Source organism: Boleophthalmus pectinirostris, unplaced genomic scaffold (genome assembly GCF_026225935.1).
Source record: "Boleophthalmus pectinirostris isolate CB_2022bp ecotype Guang Dong unplaced genomic scaffold, ASM2622593v1 HiC_scaffold_10, whole genome shotgun sequence".
Classification (NCBI taxonomy): domain Eukaryota; kingdom Metazoa; phylum Chordata; class Actinopteri; order Gobiiformes; family Gobiidae; genus Boleophthalmus; species Boleophthalmus pectinirostris.
This window is the reverse complement of record NW_026570971.1, coordinates 32,334,125-32,358,352: the sequence shown is the minus strand read 5'-3', so window position 1 is coordinate 32,358,352 and position 24,228 is coordinate 32,334,125. Positions and strand designations below refer to the sequence as shown.

Below are 24,228 nucleotides of genomic sequence, written 5' to 3'. Positions count from 1 at the left end.
CAGGCTTATTTTCATGATTTCTAATGTTCAAAATGTTATGATTAACAGCTTAGCCACTCTGACGTCAGCTGGCATTGTATTTTAGCTTGATCCAAACTGCTTCTTTCCACCCTTTTATTGGAATCTCTTTTACTGTTGCTGTTGAATGTGTGTACTTGGCTTTAGTGTTATATGGTAAATGTTTTTCCCAAGAAATATTTCTAACAGGAAAAGTGTCAAAACTGCTGTTGTGTCCTTAGGCAATACATTTTACGCACAGTGCTTCATATGAATGTGGTGTGAGCAAACGGTGGTGGTTGGAGGGACAGATGGCACAGACTCACAGCCCTGCTTCCATCAGTCTGCCCCCGGGCTGTTGTGGCTACAGTAGTGTCTTACCACCACCAAGTGCGGAGTGAATGAATAATGCATGAAACTGTTAAGTGACTTTGAGCATTTGGAAAAGTGCTATATGAGACTAATACAAGAGCGGACTGGTACCAAAAAATGGCCCTGGACCTTTCCCCCAAAAATCAGCTCACGAAAAAAAATTGACAGTTATTAAGAGGAAACCTTTTATATATTTATTTGAATAGATTGCTAATTATTATCAGGTTGTCGATTCACAAAGCTGCAGACTTTGGAGAAGGCTGTTCTGTTCATTTATACGGAAGCCGAGAGGGGTCACAACAAACACGCCGCAACAAATACAAATGTGACAACACAACAAAAAAAGCCACAACGGAAATGACTGCTGGACTCTATTTTAATGCAAACGCCGCAACAAATACAAATGCCACAACACATTAAAAAACCACAACACATCAAAAAGCCACAACAGAACTGACCGCTGGACTCTATTTTCCGACGGACCGATCAAGCTGCAAGTTGAAGAAGAAGAACTACAACGTGAAACAAATAATGATAAAACAATAAATTACTTTTACTTACATTTCCAACTTCTCCGTTCCTTTACTTTTCACATTGTAGTTCTTCTTCACTTGCCGCTTGATTGGTCCATCGGAAAATAGAGACCCGCGGTCACTTCTGTTGTGGCTTTTTAATGTGTTGCCGCATTTGCGTTTGTGTTGTGGCGTTTGTATTTGTTGCGGCGTTTGCATTAAAATAGAGTCCCCTGGTCATTTCCGTTGTGGCTTTTTTTGGTGTGTTGTGGCTTTTTGTTGTGTTGTCGCATTTGTATTTGTTGCTGTGTTTGCATTTGTTGTGACCCCTCTCGGCTTCCGTACATTTAGTTCCAGTGTACATTTGTTTAGACCTGGTTTTAGCTCTGTGCGGACCCAAATTCTGTTGCAGCCCTGTGTTATTGTATAGACACACATTATATTAAGTTATATTCAGGAAACACCAAAGCTAAAGTAGTTTAAAACTACTGAATAATGCATGACACAGGCCTTTAATCTCTACTCTGTGATTGGCCGGTTGGTCCATATTGTCTTGCTCGTCTCGTCGGGTTGATGCATGAGGTCGTGGCGTTCTCCTCCTCGCCGTCTCATCCATCACCTCTCCACCAAAAGGTCACGTTTGATCGACACAAACTTTATTGATCAGGCGACGCGCTCCTTTAATCGCTCATATCTGTCATATTCAATACAAGCAAATGCCAAAGCGGAGGGGAGAGGCGGCCATCTTTAATTATCAGAGCAGAGATTGGCCACAGATCGGTGAGATTTTGATCCCATTTGGTTTGGTTCAGATTCAGAGCTGAAGATGGGGTCAACATTATGACTGTCACATTATTATTACAGCTGGAGACAAGTCAATTTGAGCTAAGTGAGAGTGAAGGGGGAAGATGGATGGGTAAGGACTAGACCAGGATTATAGGAGGGCTAAAAGGGATCTAAAACAGGACTGGAACAGAACTAAACCAGGAATGAAGGAGGTTTAAAACAAGGATAAACCAGGACTAAAACAGGATTTAACCAGGGCTAAAGTAGGTCTAAAACAGGACTGAAATAGGGCTAAAACAGGTCTAAAGGAGGACTGAACTGGGTCTAAGGAGGGACTGTTCACACACTCACACCATCGCAAAATTGGACTACACCAGGACTTGAACAAGACCAGTCAGGACATCTGAATTACACTGGGCGCCAACCATGATGAGAAAATGTCCCCTAATGAGTAAAGACTTAAACAATTCTACTTTAGACAACTTTAATGGGCCAAACATTGCACTAACTCTGAAAACCTAACGTGATGGTGTGCCCTCTCCTCGTGCTCGTGCTGTGTGACCCCTAGTCCCTGCTCTGCTCCTCCTCATTCACATTCGCACGTGTTGAGCTCTGACAGGTTTAATGTCACAACTGATGACCTGTCTGTCCCTATGATGGGAATCTCATTTAAACTGTCATTTAAAACACAAGAGGACATGAGCTGGGCAGGGATCCAACAGAGATATGATCGATTTGTAAGTAGTGTCGTCTACAAGATAATATTGAAATAGTTGATTTTAAAGAGGCTGCACGTTATTTTTAACATGTAATAATTAAGTTCAATGTGTCTTTCCCAGTGTAGTGCTAGTATACTGCATAAGCACCTACTCAGGTCAAAATAAGTCTGCTGTGTGCTATCTGCTTCTAATTATACAGCATATTACCCTGAACCAGGAGGTAAGGCTGGCGCGCAGTTACCACGCTAGTTGTCATCAGTTTTACAGTGAAGGCAAAACTCCACTCTCTGAAAGTGCTAAGTCCTAAAGTGCTTATAAACTCATCACAGTGAATAATTAAGACATTGGTAATGTGTTGGAAAAAGGAGCAAGAACTTTGGACCCTGGACACTGCCCTGTGGGGGTGTCTCACTGGGAGGACCTAGGACACGCTGGAGGGACCAGGTCTCTGAGTGGCCTAGATTGGCTCGAAATGCTAGGCCAGGGACTCAAACATGTCTGCCTGTTAGTGTGAATGGGCTGAGATCAATGGAGCTAGTTTAGTATTTAGAGATCAGGTACATCCGGTGGCAGTGGAGGTTGCTGACCATTTGCAGTAGTGCTCTTCTCCCTCATGTACCATGTGACCACTCTGACCAATCAGAGCAAAAGCAGCTAGATGAACTATGAGCTGAGCAAATGTTTATGATCTGAAAATGGACTTTGTGAAAGCTGTAGGTCCCTGGTTAACACTTTAAAACATAAGATATGACAATGTGACAAGTTTGTGGAGCCAGTCCCAGACAAATAATGATACGGGTCAACATTTGTGGATCAGGAGGTTAGAGAAAAAAACTGTGACTCTTCCATAGAGTTATAGCCCTCCATCTGAAATTATGACATCACAAACTTAGAACGTGAACACAACCTATTGAAAATACACCAGTGAAACACTAAAACAACCTGATAACACGCTCTACAATGGTAAAAGTTGTTGCAGTCCTTCGCGGTTCCATAAATCGTGCTGTGTGACAGTTTGCCGCAGTCTAAATCGTTGTCCGTAAACACATTTGTAAATGCCAAAATATTGAATGCTCGTGTTTAGAAATGAAGACGTGAGACAGAGGGAGCTCATCGCGGCCTCTCAATCCTGCACCTTTGTAAATGACACGCCGCGCGCCTGTAATTAGCGATTAGCTGCTTAATTAGCGCGAGTCGTCATGGCGATAGACGAGCCACTCCGGAATGAGGAAGTGAAGGAGGAGGCGTGTGCTACGGAGCGGAAAGGGCGAGACTCACAGAGAAAGAAGCGGGGAGAGAGAAAGATACTTGGAGTGGCCACAAGGCTGCAGTGTTGTAATCCAGTTGAAAAAAACTAAATAGGTTTGATCTGGACTAAAACCAGATTAAACCAGGTCCAGCCTATAGAACAAAACTAGGATAAAAGCATGAACTGCACCAGGGGTCTCCAACCTGTAGCTCTGGAGCTCTCCACTTCCCCTTCCAAGGAGCTCGCCAAAGGATTTCTGAATTAGATGTATTGTGCTGAATAACTAATATATGTTTAGTTAAATGCCTTTTGACGCCTAACTTTGTACACTAATAAATAGATAATGGTTTATGTTTTATAGGCATTTAACTGTTTCTGATCTAAGGCTCGCCGTGGCTCTTATACATAGAAAATTTCTTGTGACCCCTAAAACTAGTAGCTCTCTGGCATTTTTGTTTTGTAAAAGTAACTCACTGGAGGAAAAAGGTTGGAGATCCCTGACCTACACCATGACTAAACCAGTCCCAATCCAAGACTAAACTGGGACTAAATCAGGAGTAAACCTGGACTAAACCAGGACCAAACCAAGAATAAAACCCATAAAAACTGAATTAGGACTAGTAATATAGGTTTTAATCATTCTCCTATATCCCTGTGTGTCAGATGGCCTTCCGTCCATGTTCTAGTATTTCCATGTAGTGTTAGACTGAGACTGGAGCAGGTCAAATGTCTGTAATGAATCTGCAGATGTTATGGTGTGTCAGATGCCCTCCCAGATGTTGTGCTGTGTTTGGATAAATACAGCGGGAGAATGGACCTTGTCACTGATAGAAATGATGAAGAAAAAACTCTCTCTCTCTCTGTCTCTCTCTCTCTCTGTCTCTCTTACACTTGTTCACTCGCCCATGTCTCGCTTCATGTAAATGTCTTGTTTGGAGCCGGTTCACTGTGGGGTCGCTGTCGGACGCTGTGACCTTTGCCCTTTGACCCCTGCTGTGATTTCTCTGTGGAGGTTCAGAGCCTGCAGCGTTTCACCTCAAAACAAAGCACTTCCTCCATCCTAATCACCTCCTGCTAGTGATAATGCACAGGGCTGCTATCCTATAACTCCAGCATATACAGTATGGGGGTACTGATACTTACCTTAGTATAGACTTCACAATCGTATTTAGACAAGAGCTGTTCAATTTCTATTGTAACAAAAGTGAAATTGTCCAAAAATTATTAACGTGTTTATAAATTAGCATTGCAAAGACTTACCATGATTTACCGGATTTATCGTGACTAAATGAGAATTGAAATGTGACAAAATTAGGACTGAATCAATTCCGAGTCTAAACTTGGTCTAAACCAGGACTAGTTCAGGTCCAAGTCAGGACTAAGGTAGATTTAAAACAGGATTAAACCAGGTCTATTTTGGGACTATACCAGTACTAAACCAAGACAAATGTCTAACCCAAGAGAAAACCAGCTCTCAACAAAGTCTAACCCAGGATTAAGCCAGGACCAAGCCATGACTAAACCAGGATTAAACCAGAGTTTAACCAGAAGCAAACCAGAACTAAAGCAGAATTAAGCCAGGACTAAACCAGAACTAAAGTAGAACTAAAGTAGAACTAAAGCAGAACTAAACCAGAATTAAACCAGGGTTAAACAAAGGACAAACCAGAACTAAACCAGAAGTAATCCAGGGCTAAACCAAGGACTAAACCAGAACCAAACAAGAACTAAACAGAACTAAACCAGAACTAAACCAGGGCTAAACCAAGGACTAAACCAGAACCAAACCAGGGCTAAACCCAAGGACTAAACCAGAACCAAACAAGAACCAAACCAGAACTAAACCAGGGCTAAACCAAGGACTAAACCAGAACCAAACCAGGGCTAAACCAAGGACTAAACCAGAACCAAACAAGAACCAAACCAGAACTAAACCAGGGCTAAACCAAGAACTAAACCAGAACCAAAGAACTAAACCAGAACTATACCAGGGGTAAACCCAAGGACTAAACAAGAACTAAACCAGAACTATACCAGGGGTAAACCAGGACTAAACCAGGTACAAACCAAGAACTAAACAAGGACTAATCTGTTACTAAACCAGGGCTAAACCAAAACCCCTGCCCAGGTGATTAAACCAGTTCTAAAAGACTCTGCAAATGTTCAAACCCAGGCAATATCAGACTTTAGGGCCAGTTGTGGTGTAACCGAGCACTAGATGGCAGTATTTCTCCACTCTCATGTGTGATCCTCATGACTGTTTTAACTGTCCTTTTCTATTATAATATTTATACATTGATTCATTTCTCGTCTCATTCTCTCGCTGCCTATTTGCTCGCGCCTTTTTAGTTTTAATTTTCTTTTAATACATTTACCCAAGACGCCAACTCTTACTCCCAGAATTCATTAAACTCTTTTACTCTTATCTGCAGAGGGGGCAGAGCGACCAGCCAGTGTAGTCAAGTTATTTACAGAAGAAATATGAGGCTTTATTTTCTAGTATTTGGTAATAAACGTTGACTTACCTAGATCAGTATTTTACAGTTCGTTCTCAGCTAAGAGAAATGGGTCCATTGACTTCCTGTTCAAAACTGCAAAAGTGACGCAAGATTAATCGCAGTTGAACTGAAATCGGAATTTGAATGGAAGCAATTAGCAAATCACAATGGCTGCAGTTTTAGCACCAAAATTTCCTCCACAAACAACAAAATCTCCTGTCTTATTCTGCACAAAAACTGCTCACCCTGTAGTTTAGATCTGTACAAACATGTTCTGAAATGTGATTCTTGTGTTAGTTTGTCACTTCATATTTCAGTCTTTTTGTGACATCTTCTGGACAGGTTTAAAATGTGAACTTAGAACAGAATCCTACTATTAATACATAAATTGCAAATCTAATCATAATCACAATGTTTGCCAGAAAAATCGCAATTAAATATTAAAATATGATATAACAGCTGAGAGAGGATTCAAATTATTATAGTTTATGAAAAACACTGCAGTTCAAAATTTGAGGATTTTCATTTGTATCTGTTTCATAGAGAAAAGACAATTAAACATTAAGTCGTCACATTTAAATTCATCAATGAGTTAACCAACCAATATCTCCTTCCTCTTATTGCATTTAAATCATAGATAAAATTATATAAATGTATCTTTTTGTGTTGTTTTTTCAGTCTCTGGTGCAGAAGTTGGACGGGTTCATCTCGTGGCTCCAGGATTCACTTGACAGCACCGAAAACTGGACCCAACCCAGACAAGACCTGGAGAGCCTCAAAGCCTACCTGACCACACACTTGGTAAATATAAGGACTAATAAACCAGGCCTGAACTGGGACTAAAGTGGAACTAAAGCAGGACTAAAGCAGGACTAAACCAAGAATAAAGCAGGACTAAAGCAGGACTAAAGCAGGACTAAAGTAGGACTAAAGCAAGACTAAAGCAGGACTAAAGCAGGACTAAAGCAGGACTAAAGCAGGACTAGAGGAAGACTAAAGCAGGACTGAACCAGGGTTACACCAGGACTAAGCAAGGAGTGAACCAAGACTGAACCAGGAATGAACTAGGTCAAAATCTGACCCAAACCAGAACTAAAAAAGGACTACAACAGGAACAATTTCTTCTTTTTGTGTTTATTTTTTTCCCCTTTTGCAGTTCATTATTTTAATACGTCATTGTAAATCGAAAGCATTTAAAACATGTAAATGCATGTTAAAATAGAATATATTTAACATAGGAGCTCCAAATGCAACTGTGTTTACAACATTTTATTAGTGAAGGAAACAAGTGAGGAAACAAGTGAGGAAGGAAAGAGGAGCGAGGGAAGAATGATGCGTATTTACATAGAGAATGCAAACAAATGCAACAGCGATCGGCCCACACTGTTTTACATATATTTACATGTTCCCAGAGACCGCTCCAAATCAGCTATTCTGCCCCGATATCCAACAGCCAGGACTAAAGCAAGACCAGGACTAAAGCAGGACTCAACCAGGACTAAAGCAAGAGTGAACAAGGACTGAACCAGGACTAAACCAGGAGTAAACCAGGACTGAACCAGCACTAAAGCAGGACTAAACCAGGACTAAACCAGGTCTGAACCAGGACTAAAGCAGGACTGAACCAGGACTAAAGCAGGATTGAACAAGGACTAAACCAGGACTAAACCAGGTCTAAACCAGGACTAAACCTGGACTAAAGCAGGACTAAAGCAGGACTGAACCAGGACTAAACCAGGATTAAACCAGGACTAAACCAGGACTAAACCAGGACTAAAGCAGGACTGAGCAAGGACTGAACCAGGGCTAAATCAGGACTAAAGTAGGATTGAACAAGGACTAAACCAGGACTAAACTAGGACTAAACCAGAACTGAACCATAGCTAAACATATATTTATTTGTTCCAAAGACGGCTCCAAATCAGCAATTCTGACCTGATATCCAAGAACCGCCCTGTGTCTAAGAGGGACTGAACCAGGACTGAACCAGGACTAAAACAACACTGCACCAAGACTGAACAAGAACCATACCAGGACTGAACCAGGACTAAAACTCGTGTCATGCCCCTTGTGGCCCACCTCGTCTACGCATGTACGATTATAGTGTGAGTGAAAGGTGGATGCCGTTGGTACAGATTGATTTTGGTTGTGGGAATGAACGAATAATAGACCAAGTTTACCGACTAGTAATTTGATTGACAAGCCAAACCAATGTCAACTCAAGGTTAAAATTAGGACTTAAACTGGGACTAAACCAGATCTAAAACAGAGCTAAAAGTCTTGGATTGGAACCTAGACTAAACCCCAACCCAATCCAAGTCCTACCAATAAACCCAGGTCTAGCCCCCCCTCCCTGTTTGTTTATTTGCTGTTTGTTGTTTACATGCAGCGTCTCTTTGGTGCGTGTGCCAGGAGCCCACAGTAGCGTTAGCCGCGGTTAGCTTCAATTAGAATGTGTTAATTGGCTCGTCTCGTTAAATAAAGTGTGAGCGCGGGCACGGGATGAAAAGGCATCGCTCATCTGGACTTTGAAGCTCCGAACTGCGCCGCTGTTTGGGGCGAGCGAGCGTGTGCGTTTGAGGAGGGGAGAGATAGTCACAGTGCCATTAAAGACGCAGTGTGGAGAATGCAGCTGCAGGTGGCTCTGAAAGAATGCAAATTATTATTAGTGTGTTTTTATAACTTCTAATGTTTTTACTACTGTTTACTACCGAGTTTACTAATGTAGAGAACTGAGGAGCAGAGGAGCGCTCAGGAGTAGAGGATGCAGAGAAGTGGTCAGAGGAGCAGAGGATGAAGAGGAGGGGTCAGGAGCAGAGGAGAAAGCCAGAGGAGCTGAGGATGTAAAGGAGAGGGTCAGAGGATGAAGAAGAGAGGGTCAGAGGGAGCAGAGGATGAAGAAGAGAGGGTCAGAGGGAGCAGAGGATGAAGAAGAGAGGGTCAGAGGGAGCAGAGGATGAAGAAGAGAGGGTCAGAGGGAGCAGAGGATGAAGAAGAGAGGGTCAGAGGGAGCAGAGGATGAAGAAGAGAGGGTCAGAAGGAGCAGAGGATGAAGAGGAGAGGGTCAGAGGAGCAGAGGATGAAGTGCAGAGGGTGAGATGAGCAAACGAGACGGTCAGAGGCGCAGAGGATGAAGAGGAAAGGGTCCGAGGAGCAGAGGATAAAGAGGAGAAGGCCAGAGGAGCAGAGGATGAAGAGGAGGGGTCAGGAGTACAGGAGAAAGTCAGAGGAGCTGAGGTTGTAAAGGAGAGGATCAGAGGATGAAGAGGAGAGGGTCAGAGGAAGCAGAGGATAAAGAGGAGAGGGTCCGAGGGAGCAGAGGATAAAGAGGAGAGGGTCAGAGGGAGCAGAGGATAAAGAGGAGAGGGTCCGAGGGAGCAGAGGATGAAGAGGAGAGGGTCAGAGGGAGCAGAGGATGAAGAGGAGAGGGTCAGAGGGAGCAGAGGATGAAGAGGAGAGGGTCAGAGGAAGAAGAGGATGAAGAGGAGAGGGTCAGAGGAAGCAGAGGATGAAGAGGAAAGGGTCAGAGGAGCAGAGGATGAAGAGGAGAGGGTGAGATGAGCAGAAGAGAGGGTCAGAGGAGCAGAGGATGAAGAGGAAAGGGTCAGAGAGTCAGAGAATGAAGAGGAAAGGGTCAGAGGAGCTGAGGATGAAGAGGAAAGGGGCAGAGGAGCAAAGGAGAGGGTCAGAGGATCAGCGAATGCAGAAGAGAGGGTCAGACGATGCAGAGGAGCGGGTGAGAGGAGCAGAGGATCCTTTGTTTGAGCTGTATAGTATTGCTGGTTGTATTACTGTGTTTTTTTCTCTCAGTTTTTGGCTCTGGTCTCTTCGCTCAGTCTCTTTATTGTCCCTCTCCCCACAGTCTGCCTCAGGCCACACAGTCCAGCTGGCTCCTCTACGCTCTGTGTGTGTGAGAGAGTATGAGGACCAAACCAAAACTAAACTACCACCATGTGACGACTAAACCAGGACCAAACCAAGACCAAACCAGGAACAAATCTGGACTATACTACGACTCAACCAGTTTTGGAACCAGAGCCAACTCAGAACTAAACCAACCGCTAAATTAGGACTAAACCAAAAGTAAAACAGGGACAAAACCAGGGACTAAACCAGGGACTAAACAAAGGACAAAACTGAGACTAATCCGAGACTAAACCAGGAACTAAACCAGGGACTAAACTAAGGACTGGACTAGGGACTGGAATAGGGACTAAACCAGGGACCAAACCAGGGACTAAGCTAAGGACTAAACCAGGGACCAAACCAGGGACCAAACCAGGGACTAAACAAAGGACAAAACTGAGACTAAACCGAGACTAAAACAGGGACTAGTCTAGGGACTAAACCAGAGACTAAACCAGGGACTAAACCATGGCCTGAACCATGGACTAAACCATGGACTAAACCAGGACTCAACCAGGACTAAGCCAGGGACTAAACCAGGACTAAACAATGACTAAACCAGGGCTAAACCAGGACTAAACAAGTACTAAACCAGGAATAAACCAGGACTAAACAAGTACTAAACCAAGATTAAACCAGGACTAAACAAGTACTAAACCAAGGACTAAAGGAGGGCTAAACCAGGGGCTGAAGTAGAGACTAATGAGGACTAAATCAGGGAATAACCCAGAACTAAACAGGGACTAAACCATCACTTATGCAGGACAAAAGCAGAACCCAAACAAAGGACTAATCCGGGGCAAAACCTTGGTTTAATCATGGACTAAAGCGGGTCTGAACCAGGTCTAAACAAGGTCTAAAGCAGGACTAAATCATGTCTGAAGCCGGTCTAAAGCATCTGTTGTTGTGTGTAAATGGTCTTCCCGGGGGAGCGTGCTGAGAGGCTGTGGAGAGCTGAGACGGAGCCCAGTCAAAGTGTTTATCGATCGGGCAGTGATAGGGGAGACGCTGGGCCTTTGAATCCCATTACCCACAGCTAACGCGCAAACAGTGACAACACGCTACAGCGCTAACGGTGACAACACGCTAACACGCTAACTGAAACACAAGAGTGGACACAGAGGAGACGTCGATGGGATTAGCATTTTTACAGAGAGTGGGGACGCTGTTGCTTTATGAAAAATGACGCTGCAAAAAGAACGACTAAGATTGCGTTCTCAAAGTGCGATATTACGGAAACCGAGAGGGGTCACAACAAACGCAAATGCCGCAACAAATACAAATGCGACAACACAACAAAAAGCCACAACAAACCAAAAAAAGCCACAACGGAAATGACCGCGGGACTCTATTTTAATGCAAACGCCACAACACATTAAAAAGCCGCAACACATTAGAAAGCCACAGCACATTAAAATGCCACAACGGAAATGACGTTGGGACTCTATTTTAATGCAAGCGCCACAACAAATACAAACGCCACAACACAAACGCAAATGCCGCAACACATTAAAAAGCCACAACACATCAAAAAGCCACAACACATTAAAAAGCCACAACAGAAGTGACTGCGGGACTCTATTTTAATGCAAACGCCGCAGCAAATACAAACGCCACAACACAAATGCAAATGCTGCAACACATTAAAAAGCCACAACACATTAAAAAGCCACAACACATCGTCACATTGTAGTTCTTCTTCTTCACTTGCCGCTTGATCGGTCCGTCAGAAAATAGAGTCCCGTGGTCACTTCTGTTGTGGCTTTTTAATGTGTTGTGGCTTTTTAATGTGTTGTGGCTTTTTAATGTGTTGCGGCTTTTTGATGTGTTGCGGCTTTTTAATGTGTTGCGGCTTTTTGATGTGTTGCGGCTTTTTGATGTGTTGTGGCTTTTTAATGTGTTTAATGTGTTTTTTTGCTTTTGTATTGTGGTGGTTGTATTTGTTGTGGCATTTGCATTAAAACAGAGTCCCGCGGTCATTTCCGTTGTGGCTTTTTGTTGTTTGTTGTGGCTTTTTGTTGTGTAGTCGCATTTGTATTTGTTGCGGCGTTTGTGTTTGTTGTTGTCACCCCTCTCGGCTTCCGTATGATATAGCTTTTGTCTACTAAGGATTTGTAGTTCCGACATCTTAAAAAATGCTTAATACGAGTTAGGTCTTGAGATTAGAGCTGTCAGGAAGCAGGAGGCATAGAGGAAGATGAGCAGACGATGCAGAGGAGAGGGTCAGATGGAGCAGAGGATCACGTAGAACTTTGAATCCCTTCTGAATCCCCGTACTCTCCTCCCTCCTCCTCTCCTCCCTCCTCTTCCTCCCGTTTAATAAATGCTTCATGTTTCTTGTCCTCGCGTCTTTTACATTCGCAGATAACCAATAAAAATCACTTTGAGAACTGCATTATGTCGTCCGTATCCCTTTTTTACGACGCCCACAAACGCACCATTCATCAACATTATCCAAATACAGCCGCACGCGCCTTTTCCGAAATGATTACCGCTTTCCCGACTTCATAAATTACCCAGAAATCTCAGCGTGATTGAGTCATTTTACAGGGCCAGATAAGCGGCGGAGCAGAGTCGCAGCTAATAAACATAAAATGCATCTATCACAAACACGCGGAGAGAATTAGAGGGAGGAGATGAACGGAGATAGCCACAAACCGCTCTGTTTCAAAAACGCTTTCCCCCGCTGTAAAATATGGACAGAACAGATCGATAAGAACGAAAGGATACACGCATCAATCACAGGCTGATAATAAGAGGCACACGGGAGAGAGGGAGGAGACAGACGAGAGAGAGAGACACAGACGGAGACAGAAGAGGAGGGGAGGGAAAGGGAGTGAGAGAGAGATAGGAAGGAGAAGGAGAGAACGAGGGAGAGAGGCAAGAGAGAAGGAAAGGGTAAGTAAGTAAGGATGAAAGGGAGGGGGAAACAGGAGAGGGCACGGAGAGAGGGAAAGAGAGAGAGAGGAGGGCAGGAATGGGGGAGAGAGAACAGTGAAAAGAAGGGAAGGAGATAGACAGTAAAGAGAGAGATGATAGAAAGATAGAAGAGAAAATATAAGTTTTGGGAAAAGGTGGGGACAAGAGGGGAGTACAGAGGACAGAGCAAGAATGGAGAGATGAGGGAGGGAGTGAGAGAAAGGAGAGAATGATTGAGAGAGACAAGAGAGAAGTTAAAGGTAAAGGGTAGAGAGAGGAGAGGCGAGGAAGAAGAGAGATGCAAGAGAGAAGTACAGATGAGAGAGAGCTGAAACAAAAGAGGGCAGGGAGAGAGAATAAAGAGAGAGAGGGGAGGAATGGGGGAGAGAGAAGAGTGAAAAGAATGCAAGTGCGGAGAGAAAGCAGAGGGAGTGAAGGAAGAGAGACAGTAAAGAGTAAAGAGAGAAGAGAAAATATAAGTTTGGGAAAAGGTGGGGACAAGAGGACTACAGAGGACAGAGCAAGAATGGAGAGATGAGGGAGAGAGACAAGAGAGAAGTTAAAGGTAAAGGGTAGAGAGAGGAGAGGTGACGAAGAAGAGAGAAATAAGGATGAGAGAGAGCTGAAACAAAAGAGTGCAGGGAGAAAGAGAAAGAAGAGAGAGGGGGGAGGGCGGGAATGGGGAGAGAGAACAGTGAAAAGAAGGGAAGTGAGGAGAAAAAGCAGAGGGAGTGAAGGAAGAGAGAGTAAAGAGAGAGATGATATAAAGAGAAAAGACAAACTATAAGTTTTGGAAAAGGTGGGGACAAGAGGGGAGTACAGAGGAGAGAGCGAGAATGGAGGGATGAGGGAGGGAGTGAGAGGAAGGAGAGAATGAGGGAGAGAGGCAAGAGAGAAGTAAAGGGTAAAGAGTAGAGAGAGGAGAGGTGAGGAAAAAGAGAGAAGTAAGGATGAGAGAGAGAGCTGAAACAAAAGAAGGCAGGGAGAAAGAGAAAAAAGAAAGAGAGAGAGAGAGGGCAGGAATGGAGGAGAGAACAGTGAAAAGAAGGGAAGTGAGGAGAGAAAGCAGAGGGAGTGAAGGAAGAGAGACAGTAAAGAAGGAGATGATAGAGTGAGATGAGGAGAAGGACAAGAAAGAGAGAAGAGAAAATATAGGGGGAGTAAAGAGGAGAGAGGAAGAATGGAGAGATGAGGAAAGGGGGAGAGAGTGAGAGAGGAAGGAGAATGAGTAGAGGGAGGTAAAAGGAAGGGAAAGAGTGAAAGAAATAGGAGAAACAAGAGAGAACAAGCAGTAGATAAAGAGAAAACAAAGAGCGAGGGGTGAGAAACAGAGGAGAGAGGGAGCGGGAAGGACAGGAAGAGAGAGAAATACAGTGGAGAAGTGATGAAATGATTAGTGTCACTGTGATGTCCTGTCTTCGCGGTCGGCCTTCACAAAACTCCGAGTGAAATCCTTGAGCATAATTGATTCTGTTTTAATTTTCTTTTTTAATTGTCTTCACTTTGATTTCAATTTCAGCGGATTTATTTGCCGACTCGGTGCCAGGCCTGAAGTGTTGGATAAACAGTGACGGAGGAATCATTAGAACCACCAGAGCACGGACAGAAAGTTTAAACGGATTTGGTGCTTTAAATATTGTTTTTGTTTATTAGTTACATAAATAAGTTGTTGTAAAATTGTAAAGAGGATTTAGGATTTTTTCTTTTTTTTTTTCCAAATTGAGTGAACTGTACAAACTCTATAAGTCTATCTCTCTCCTTCTCTCTATTCCTGTCTCTCTCCTCTTCTTCATCTCTCTCCCTTCTCTCCCCTTCCATCTCTTTTTTTCTCCTGTTAGTCTCCTTCTCTCTTTCTTTCTCCCACTTTTTTCCTCCCCCTTTATTGTCTCCCACCTTTCTGACATCTCAACTCTCATCTCTCTTTTTCACCTCTCTCCTTCTCTCTCTTTACCCTTTGTGAGTGTAGTGTAGTCAGTCTCTCTGTGTTTCCCTTTGTTTTCTCCTCTTCTCTCTCCTCCCTTTCTCCTTCTCCTTGTTGTTTATTTAGTGTATTTTTCTTTCCATCTCCCTCTATCTCACCATCATTTTTCCCCTTCTCTTGTCTTCTTTTCCCTTTTCTCTATTGTAAGTGTTAGTTTATCTCTCTCTCTTTCACTCCTTCTCTCCTCTCTCTCTTCCCTCTCTCTCTTTCTGTCTTTCTTTCCTCTCTCTCTCGTCATCTCTTTCTTCTTCTCCCTCTCTCTCTCCCTCTGTTTCTTTCTGCTCTCTCTCTCTTTACTTCTCTTCTCTCTCGCCATCTCTCTGTCTCTCTTTCCTCTTCTCCTCTCTCTCTCTCTCTCTCTCCTTCTCTCCCCTCCCTCTCTCCTCTCTCTCTCTCTCTCTCTCTCCCTTTCTCCTTCTCCCCTCCCTCTCAGCTCTCTCTTTCCTTCTCCTCTTTGTCACCATCTCTCTGTCTCTCTCCCCCCCCCCTCTCTCCTCTCCCTGTCCTCTCTCTCCTTCTTTCTCTCGCTTTGTCCTTCTTCCCACCCTCTCCTCTCTCTCTTTCCTCTGTCTCCTCTCTCTCTGTCCGTCTCTCCTCTCCTCTCTATTTTTCTTTCGCTTTCTCATTCTTCCCATCCTTGCCTCTCTCTCTTTCCTCTTCACCTCTCTCTCCTTCTCTCTGCCTCTCTTTCCTCTTCTCCTCTCTCTCTCTCTCTCTCTCTCTCTCTCTGTCAACGTCTCTCCTCTCTTTCTCTCACTTTCTCCTTCTTCCCACCCTCTCCTCTCTCTCTTTCCTCTTCTCTTCTCTCTGTCTCTCTTTCCTCTTCTCCTCTCTCTCTCTCTCTCTCTTCTTTTGCTTTCTCCTTCTTCCCACCCTCGCCTCTCTCTCTTTCCTCTTCTCTTCTCTCTCGCCATCTCTCGGTCTCTCTTTCCTCTTCTCTTCTCTCTCGCCATCTCTCTGTCTCTCTTTCCTCTTCTCGTCTCTCTCGCCTTCTCTCTGCTTTGCTTTCCTCTTCTCCCTCTCTCCCCCCCTCTCTCTTTGTCCCCCTCCCTCTCCTCTCTCTCTTTCCTCTCCCTCTCTCTCACTCTTTGTCCGCCCTCTCTCTCCTCTCTCTCTTTCTTCCTTTCCCCTCTCCCCTCTCTCTCTTTCCTCTTCTCCCCTCTCTCTCCGTCTCTCTCTCCTTGTCCCCCTCCTCTCCTCTCCCCTCCTCTCCCCTCTCCCCTCCTCTCCTCTCCTCTCCTCTCTCCTCTCCCCTCCTCTCCCCTCCTCTCCCCTCTTCTCCTGTCGTCTCTTTCGTCTCAATAGCTCAGCAGTTACACACATGAGTGCACAGGTCACCTCAACACAAAACACCACACACCTTTGGCTTGTTTTTATTATTTGCTCTGACAATGGTGTAATAGTCTCACAATGGCTTTGCCCTACAACCAGAGGCTCTGCAGTTGGACACTCGCTTTGTGCTTTTCTTCTCAACATTTCATCATGAACGGCCAAGTCTTCCCCAAATGAATCCGTTAGGTTTGAGTAATCTGGCAAATCCTCACACTGACAAATATTGCTTTTTTGTTTTTATTATTATTATTGTTTTTTAAATCTAAATATTAAAAGAGCCGTTGTTATTTTATTCTCCTCCTCCATCCCTCCCTCGTTTTTCTCTCGTCTGTCTGTGCCGTCCTTCTGTAAACAGGTGTGTGTCTCTGAGCAGGTCACAGAGGCAGTTCTGGCCTCAGGCTTCTCCTCACCTCCTCTCCTCTGTACCCTCTCTCCCCTTTTTCTCTCTCACGCACTCTCTCTCACATCTTTTCTCTCATTTATCTCCCCCTCTTCTCCTCTTCTCTCCCCTCTCGCCCTTGTCCCTTCTCTTCTCTTTCTGTTCAGTTCTCCTCTTTCTCTCTCACACTCTCTCCTTTCTAATTTACACTCTCCTCCTCTCTCTCTCTTTTCCTGCTCTCCTTCCTCTCTCTCTCAGACACACTCTCTCTCTCATCGCTTCTCTGATTCATCTCCCCGTCTTCTTCTCTCCCCTCTCGCCCTTGTACTTTCTTCTCTCTTTCTTCCCATTTCTCCTCTTTTTCTCTCACACTCTCCCCTTTCTAATGTACACTCTCTCCCCTTTTCCCCCCTCTCCTTTCTCTCTCTCTCTCTCTCTCCTCTCTCTTTCACACACACACACACACACACACACGCACACACACACACACACACACACACACACACACACACACTCTCTGTCTCATCTTTTCTCTAATTTATCTCCCCCTCTTCTCCTCTCTCCTCTCGCCCTTGTCCCTTCTCTTCTCTTTCTTCCCATTTCTCCTCTTTCTCTGTCACACTCTCCCCTTTCTAATTTACACTCTCCCACTGTCTCCCCCTTTTCCCCTCTCCTCTCTCTCTCTCTCTCTCTCTCTCTCATCTCTAATTTATCTCCCCCTCTTCTCCTCTCCCCTCTCGCCCTTGTCCCTTCTCTTCTCTTTCTTCCCATTTCTCCTCTTTCTCTCTCACACTCTCTCTTTTCTAATTTACACTCTCCCCCTTTCTCCCCCTGTTCCTGCTCTCCTTCCTCTCTAACCTTTTCCCGCTCTCCTTCCTCTCTCTCTCTCTCTCTCTCTCTCTCTGTCTCTCTCTCACACACACACTCTCTCTCTCATCGCTTCTCTAATTTATCTCCCCATTTCTCCTCTTTCTCTCTCACACTCTGTCCTTTCTAATTTACGCTCTCCCCCTCTATCCCCCTTTTCCCCCTCTCCTTCCTCTTTCTCTCTCTCACTCTCTCCCCTTATCCTCTCTACCTTTCTATGTCTCTCTCCCTCTCGCCAACCTTTCCTCTCCTTCCTCTCTCTCACTCCCCCCCCATCTTCTCTCCCTCTCTATGTCTCTCCCTCTCACCAACCTTTCCTCTCTCTCCCTCTCTCTCTCATCTACTTTCTCTCTTTATCTTTCACTGTCTCTCCCTCCCTCTCCTCTCTATCACCTTTCCTTTTCCTCTCTCTCTCTTTCTTTTAACATCTCTCTTTATCGCTCCCTCTCGTTCCTCCCAATCCTCCTATATCTTTTACTCCCTCTATCTTCTCCTCCACCTGCTCCGTTTCTCTGTCTTTCTCTCTCCGTCTCTCTCAGGTCACACATAACCAGCTCTACCCTCAGGCTTCTCCTCACCTCCTCTCTTCCCCCTCGCTCCCTCCTCCCTCTATCTCCCCCTCTCCGTCTTCTCCATGTTTTATTGAGGTCCTTTTATCATACATGTATTTATTAGGCCTCGGGGACATTTCACACACACCATCAGAGTCCAGGTTTCTCTCTGCTCCAAATCTCTCCTAATCCTGCGTTTAGACTCGTTTATTCCGTCACTATCGTGTTTATTTTAGCTGTGCGAGCGGAGTGTTTTCAAACCCTCTTTAATTCCTTCACTTCATTTATGATATAGCCAAATGTTAAATCTGAAATCTGACATTTTAGAATATTCTGCGAAAATTGTGAAAAACTAAAAACTGTTATCGGCGAGGAGAGCACGTAAATGTCATGAAATAATAACAGGTCTTATACTTTAATATGGGGGTTGGCTGTGTTCATGTGATGGAACGTTCAAAACACCATAACTCTGGGTACATGAGCCAAACGATCATGCTGCAGCAACAGGCACATACAGAATTCTGCGTCTGTTAATGTTTATGGTTTTATTATCGATTAGTTTCTGGGTATCAGTTATTTTCACAGCTCTCAACTATCATTCATTAACCTTGGCAGTGAGATGAAACTCTTGAGAATCCATGTTGTTAGGCTCAGGATTTAGTTGTTGCTTGTGATAGGTTCAAGACTGACCAGTCACAGGACAGTGTTGTGGTTTTGGTGTAAGCCGGTAGAGAATAAACCAGTACAAACATGGCGATCTGACAAATGTGCTTAAGAAGAAATACAGACTCTTTTAAACCCGTGCAGAGGGAAGCGCTTGGTGAATTTGTGGCGGGAAAGATCTCTGCTGGATTTAGAAGTTTGATTCCTCGGCCTGTTTCCCTGTTTTGATGCATCGCCAAATCAGCATGAAGTCTCCTTTGTTGTGGTTCACCTGTAGACTCCTGTGTGTGCTTGGATCTGTATAGCTCCAGACTCTGTAAGAGCCCCGTTTGTGTTTCCTGTTTCAGAGTTTTAAGATGAACGTGGACAGTCGCTCTGTGCTCAAAGACGACATCATGGAGGAGGGACGTGCCCTGCTCTGCTGCATCTCCTCTCACCACTCAGGTGTGACACAACACAACTGTGCTCATGTAAACACAACATTCATCAAGTAAAACAACTGTGCTCATGTAAACACAACATTCATCAAGTAACACAACTGTACTCATGTAAACACAACATTCATCAAGTAACACACAACTGTACTCATGTAAACACAACATTCATCAAGTAACACAACTGTACTCATGTAAACACAACATTCATCAAGTAACACAACTGTACTCATGTAAACACAACATTCATCAAGTAACACAACTGTACTCATGTAAACACAACATTCATCAAGTAACACAACTGTACTCATGTAAACACAACTGTACTCATGTAAACACAACTGTACTCATGTAAACACAACTGTGCTCATGTAAACACAACTGTGCTCATGTAAACACAACTGTACTCATGTAAACACAATGTCATGTAACACAACTGTTCATGTAACACAACTGTGTGAACACATGTCATGTAACACAACTGTGCTCATGTAAACACAAACTGTATCATGTAACACAACTGTACTCATGTAAACACAACTGTGCTCATGTAAACACAACTGTTCTCATGTAAACACAACTGTACTCATGTAAACACAACTGTACTCATGTAAACACAACTGTACTCATGTAAACACAACTGTTCTCATGTAAACACAACTGTACTCATGTAAACACAACATTTATCAAATAACACAACTGGACACACAGGGCCGGATCAAGCCCATTAGCTGCCATAGGTGAGTTTGATGTTGGTGTGCCCCCCCCTCCTCTGGCCCATCATTCGATAGCGTAGCTCCCCATTACACACACTATGCACAGTGTGTAGTGCATCATGGCGGGCTGGAGAGGGGCAAAGGCTCTGAAATGTGTGTTCTAAGTTGCTTTTCTTTACAAACAAACAAAAATCACATTAACTGATAAAAACATTGAGTTTTAATAAATGATGTTGTTTACACACAAAATGGGGAAAAAAAACACAATAAAAATGTAAACAACATGTTAGGAGCAGTGAGGGGCTCTAGGGGAGGGGTGTGTAAAACACACCTTTGCAAATATTACTCCTGGTATATTCGCCAGTGAAACATAGACTCACTGTATAAAACAGATGGATTATTTGTCTGTAACACAGACAATTTTAATGTATTTTAATGACATGTTTTCTGAGCAGTACAGACTGTTCAGTGCCCTTACACTGTTATAATCTGTATTTAAATCCTGTTACCTGCTCAGATCACAGACGCTTTATGCATAAATGCTATAGTGTGTCACACATCATTATATAACATTACAAAGGCTGCTAGTACTAAGCTAATGCTAAGCTATTTGTGATCTGTCTATTACTATTAGGGCACATGGTAAAAGTGACTGCAAAATGTAATGTAGTGGGATATTAAGAAAAGTGATGTAATCAGAACTAAATAAATCTTGCAAATGTAATTTAATGATCTATAGCAGGGGTTTTCAAACTGGGTGAATGTGAGCCTGCCCTTTGAGTAGCCCCCCCCACACACACACACAAAGGCCACAGAAGTAAGGCATCTTTTGTGTTCCTGGCAATGACGAGTTTCAATAACAACTGATCATATATATATTTTTTTTAATATTGTATTTTCATATTTTTTTATTTGGTCGGAGTAGTGGCACTTAAGCTTTTTTTTTTCAACATTCCGCCATTCTGTCACACAAGGTCATAGACAATATTGAGACAATATTTTCATGGACTGGCAGCGATGGAGGCGCGGGGCGCACGACATATGGGAGGAGATGCAGCCTGCGTGGCATGGTTTAGACCTGGTTAAATCCTGGTTTCGACCTGGTTTCAACCTGGTTTTAGTCCTGATTTTAGTGCTGGTTTAGACTAAAACAGACTAAACTAAACCAGTTGTGTTCAGGTAACACATCTGGACACATGTTAACTCAACTGTAAGACATCTGTACACATATATACACAACTTTTATCAGGTAACACATCTGTACACATGTAAACACAACTTTTATCAGGTAACACATCTGTACACACATATACACAACATTTATCAGGATACACATCTGTACACATGTAAACCCAACATTTATCAGGAAACACATCTGTAAGTACTATTAAAACTAGATACTTATTTGAACGATTGATACTGATAAAAAGTTGGAGCTTTCCTGAACAGTTTGAAATGGCAACACGGTGGCTGAGTGGCTAGCTCTCTCACCAAACAGCAAGAAGGTTGTGGGTTTGACTCCCAGGCCTTTCTGTGTAGAGTTTGCATGTTCTCCCTGTGTCTGAATGGGTTTCCTCCGGCATCAGGACTATTCTGCGGCAGCTCTATAATAAAGTTAAATGTGAGAAAGACGAGCGCCTGTGAACTGCAGGAGACAGAGACAGAAGCATTCATTTTTAATGTGAGGATCAGTGTGACCTTCAGACAGGAGCCCACAGCACACACACACACAGAGCAGACACACACACACACAAACGTACAAACATGCAGACACACAGATACATGCAGGCACACACACACACGCACACACACAGAGCAGACACACAGATACACGCACGCACGCACACACACACACGTGCACACAAACAGAGCAGACACGCAGATACACACACACACACACAAACGCACAAACATGCAGACACACACACACACAGCAAAGACAGAGCAGAGCCTATGGCCATCACAGCACACAGGGTTATTACGGGAGATTACACACATCTGTGAAGGAGGAGCAGGATGGAGATGTGCAGGAGACATCTAAACATGTTCATATCTCCACAGAGCAAGTTATTATTCAATAATGAAGTCGCAGAGTCAGTCTGAGTTAATACATGTACATATACAGTATGAGCTTTTAACTGATTCAGTACAGCTCATGTCTCCTGGAGGTTTGAATACATTTAAGAACAGTTCATTGGCTGATCTCACTCACCAGGGCGAGACAGGTATGCATTTAAAACCGATTTTTAATGTACTGTCAATTTTGACCTGTTCAGGGACTGCAGGTGGAAAACTTGGCACATGAGATTTTCAAGTTCAAATTCCAAAGTTTATTGTCAATTCTTCATACTGAGATCATACAAAGAGTTGAAATTGTGTTTCTCACTATCCCATGTGTATTAAAAGGTTAATAGTGCAAAAGTGCAAGAGGCATATAGTAATAAGGTGTCTTTTGTTGCTGTAGTCATCTGCACACTTTTCAACTCCCATCCAGAAGCCATTTTCATGCAGGTACTGGTCTGAGACACAGGGATTTATAATGCTCTGAGCTGAATAAGTTCTGCCCCGAAAGGGAGTGAAACAGCCCTGCCCTGTTTACACGCTCGCCTCATTATGGGTCGATTTACGACTATTTTGATCTGCCTGCTGCTCCTTCACTGCTGTGAAGGACCTGATTAGCTTTGAGACATCACTAAACGTTTTACACATGTGACTCGATGGACACAAATTAGTTTAGAAAAGATTGAATTTCGATCTATATTAAACTTCGATTCATTGTGCAGACATAACTTGACAGTCTTGACTTTGGAAGCTATATTTGACCCCCTTAAACCTCTCTCTCCCTCAGCTCTCAGAGACATCCTCCACATGGTCTCTGTCCAATGGGAGCAGCTCCAGAGACAGATACGACGACAGCACGGGTGGATGCTGCGAGCACTGCGCTGCATACAGGCCCGCCTCTTCTACCAGCTTGACCAGTCACACGAGACTATCTCTGTGTCCACCGTCCCCTCCACCAATCAGAAGACAGCTCAGTCCAACGAAGGCCTCAGGGTAAGTTTAAGTCCAGTTTATATGGTGCAGTCGTTTGAAATTGAGCTGGAAGAAATCAGCTGCTAGAGTCAAATACACATGTGTGACCTGGTTTGTGGTTTATACCTCTGTAATTATCCACATGAAACAAAAAGTGGCACAAAGTTCAACATCTTCTCTGTCAGTATAAATAAACAAATGTGAAAGGGGTTTCCTTAAAATAAAAAAGTGGTGATAATTGTCCCTCACACAGGCCTGACTGGAGCTAGTGGACCGAGCATTAAGATTAGAACAGATCTTGTAATGCTTTCATGCTTTGTAATGCTTTAGGGTATTTTTGACAACATTTTATTGCTTGTCTTGCGGTTTCTGGTTAGACCTAATTTTGCACATTATGCCTCTTTTAATATGTGTGTTTGTGGATTTCAAATTGACTAAACTAAACTCGAAATAGACAAGGGTTCAATTTGAGTTGCTGCAATTATCAAATCACAAAGGCTGCAATTATTTCATGTATAATAAAACATCCTGTCCTAACAACAACTGTTGTTAATGCTCCTTGAGTTGTTTACAATGTGCACTCTGAACACACACTACTTGACTACAGCCTTTTAAAAAAAGGCTCCAAGTCTAATTGCAATACTAGATTTTTTCATACCCAAAATTGTGCAGCCCTAGACAAGAACGAAACAAGGACTGGACCTGGAATATCTCAGGACTATAACAGGACCATTCCAAGTCTACATCAGGACTAAACTGGGTTCAAACCAGGACTAAACAGGGACTAAACCAGGACAAAAACCAGGATCAAACCAGAACAAAACCAGGGACAAACCAGAACCAAACCAGTACAAAATAAGGGACGAACCAGGACCAAACCAGTACAAAACCATGACCAAACCAGTACAAAACCAGGACCAAAGCAGTACAAAACCAGGACCAAACCAGGACCAAACCAGTACAAAACCAGGACCAAACCAGTACAAAACCAGGACCAAACCAGTACAAAACTAGGGACAAACCAGGACCAAACCATGACCAAACCAGGACAAAGCCAGGACAAAATCAGGATCAAACCAGTACAAAACCAGGGACAAACCAGGGAGAAACCAGGACCAAACCAAGACCAAACCAGGACCAAACCAGAACAAAACCAAGATCAGGCCAGAACAAAACCAGGGGCAAACCAGGACCAAACCTGGACCAAACCAGGACCTAACCAGGACCATGCTGTGACATTTTGACCTGCACGCAGATGTTTTGTGCAGATGTTTCTACTCTTCCTTCGTCCCTCCATTTCCTGACTTTCATCCA

At 43.7% G+C, this 24,228-nt stretch overlaps 1 protein-coding gene across 1 annotated transcript in view; it reads left to right on the top strand.

Annotated features, from left to right (window-relative positions):
- akap6 (A kinase (PRKA) anchor protein 6) overlaps positions 1-24,228 on the top strand; it is a 215,411-nt gene that overhangs the window by 14,402 nt on the left and 176,781 nt on the right. The window contains 3 exon segments of the mRNA XM_055155461.1: positions 6,812-6,934; positions 19,079-19,175; positions 22,730-22,935. Of these exon segments, the coding sequence (XP_055011436.1) occupies positions 6,812-6,934; positions 19,079-19,175; positions 22,730-22,935 (426 nt within the window).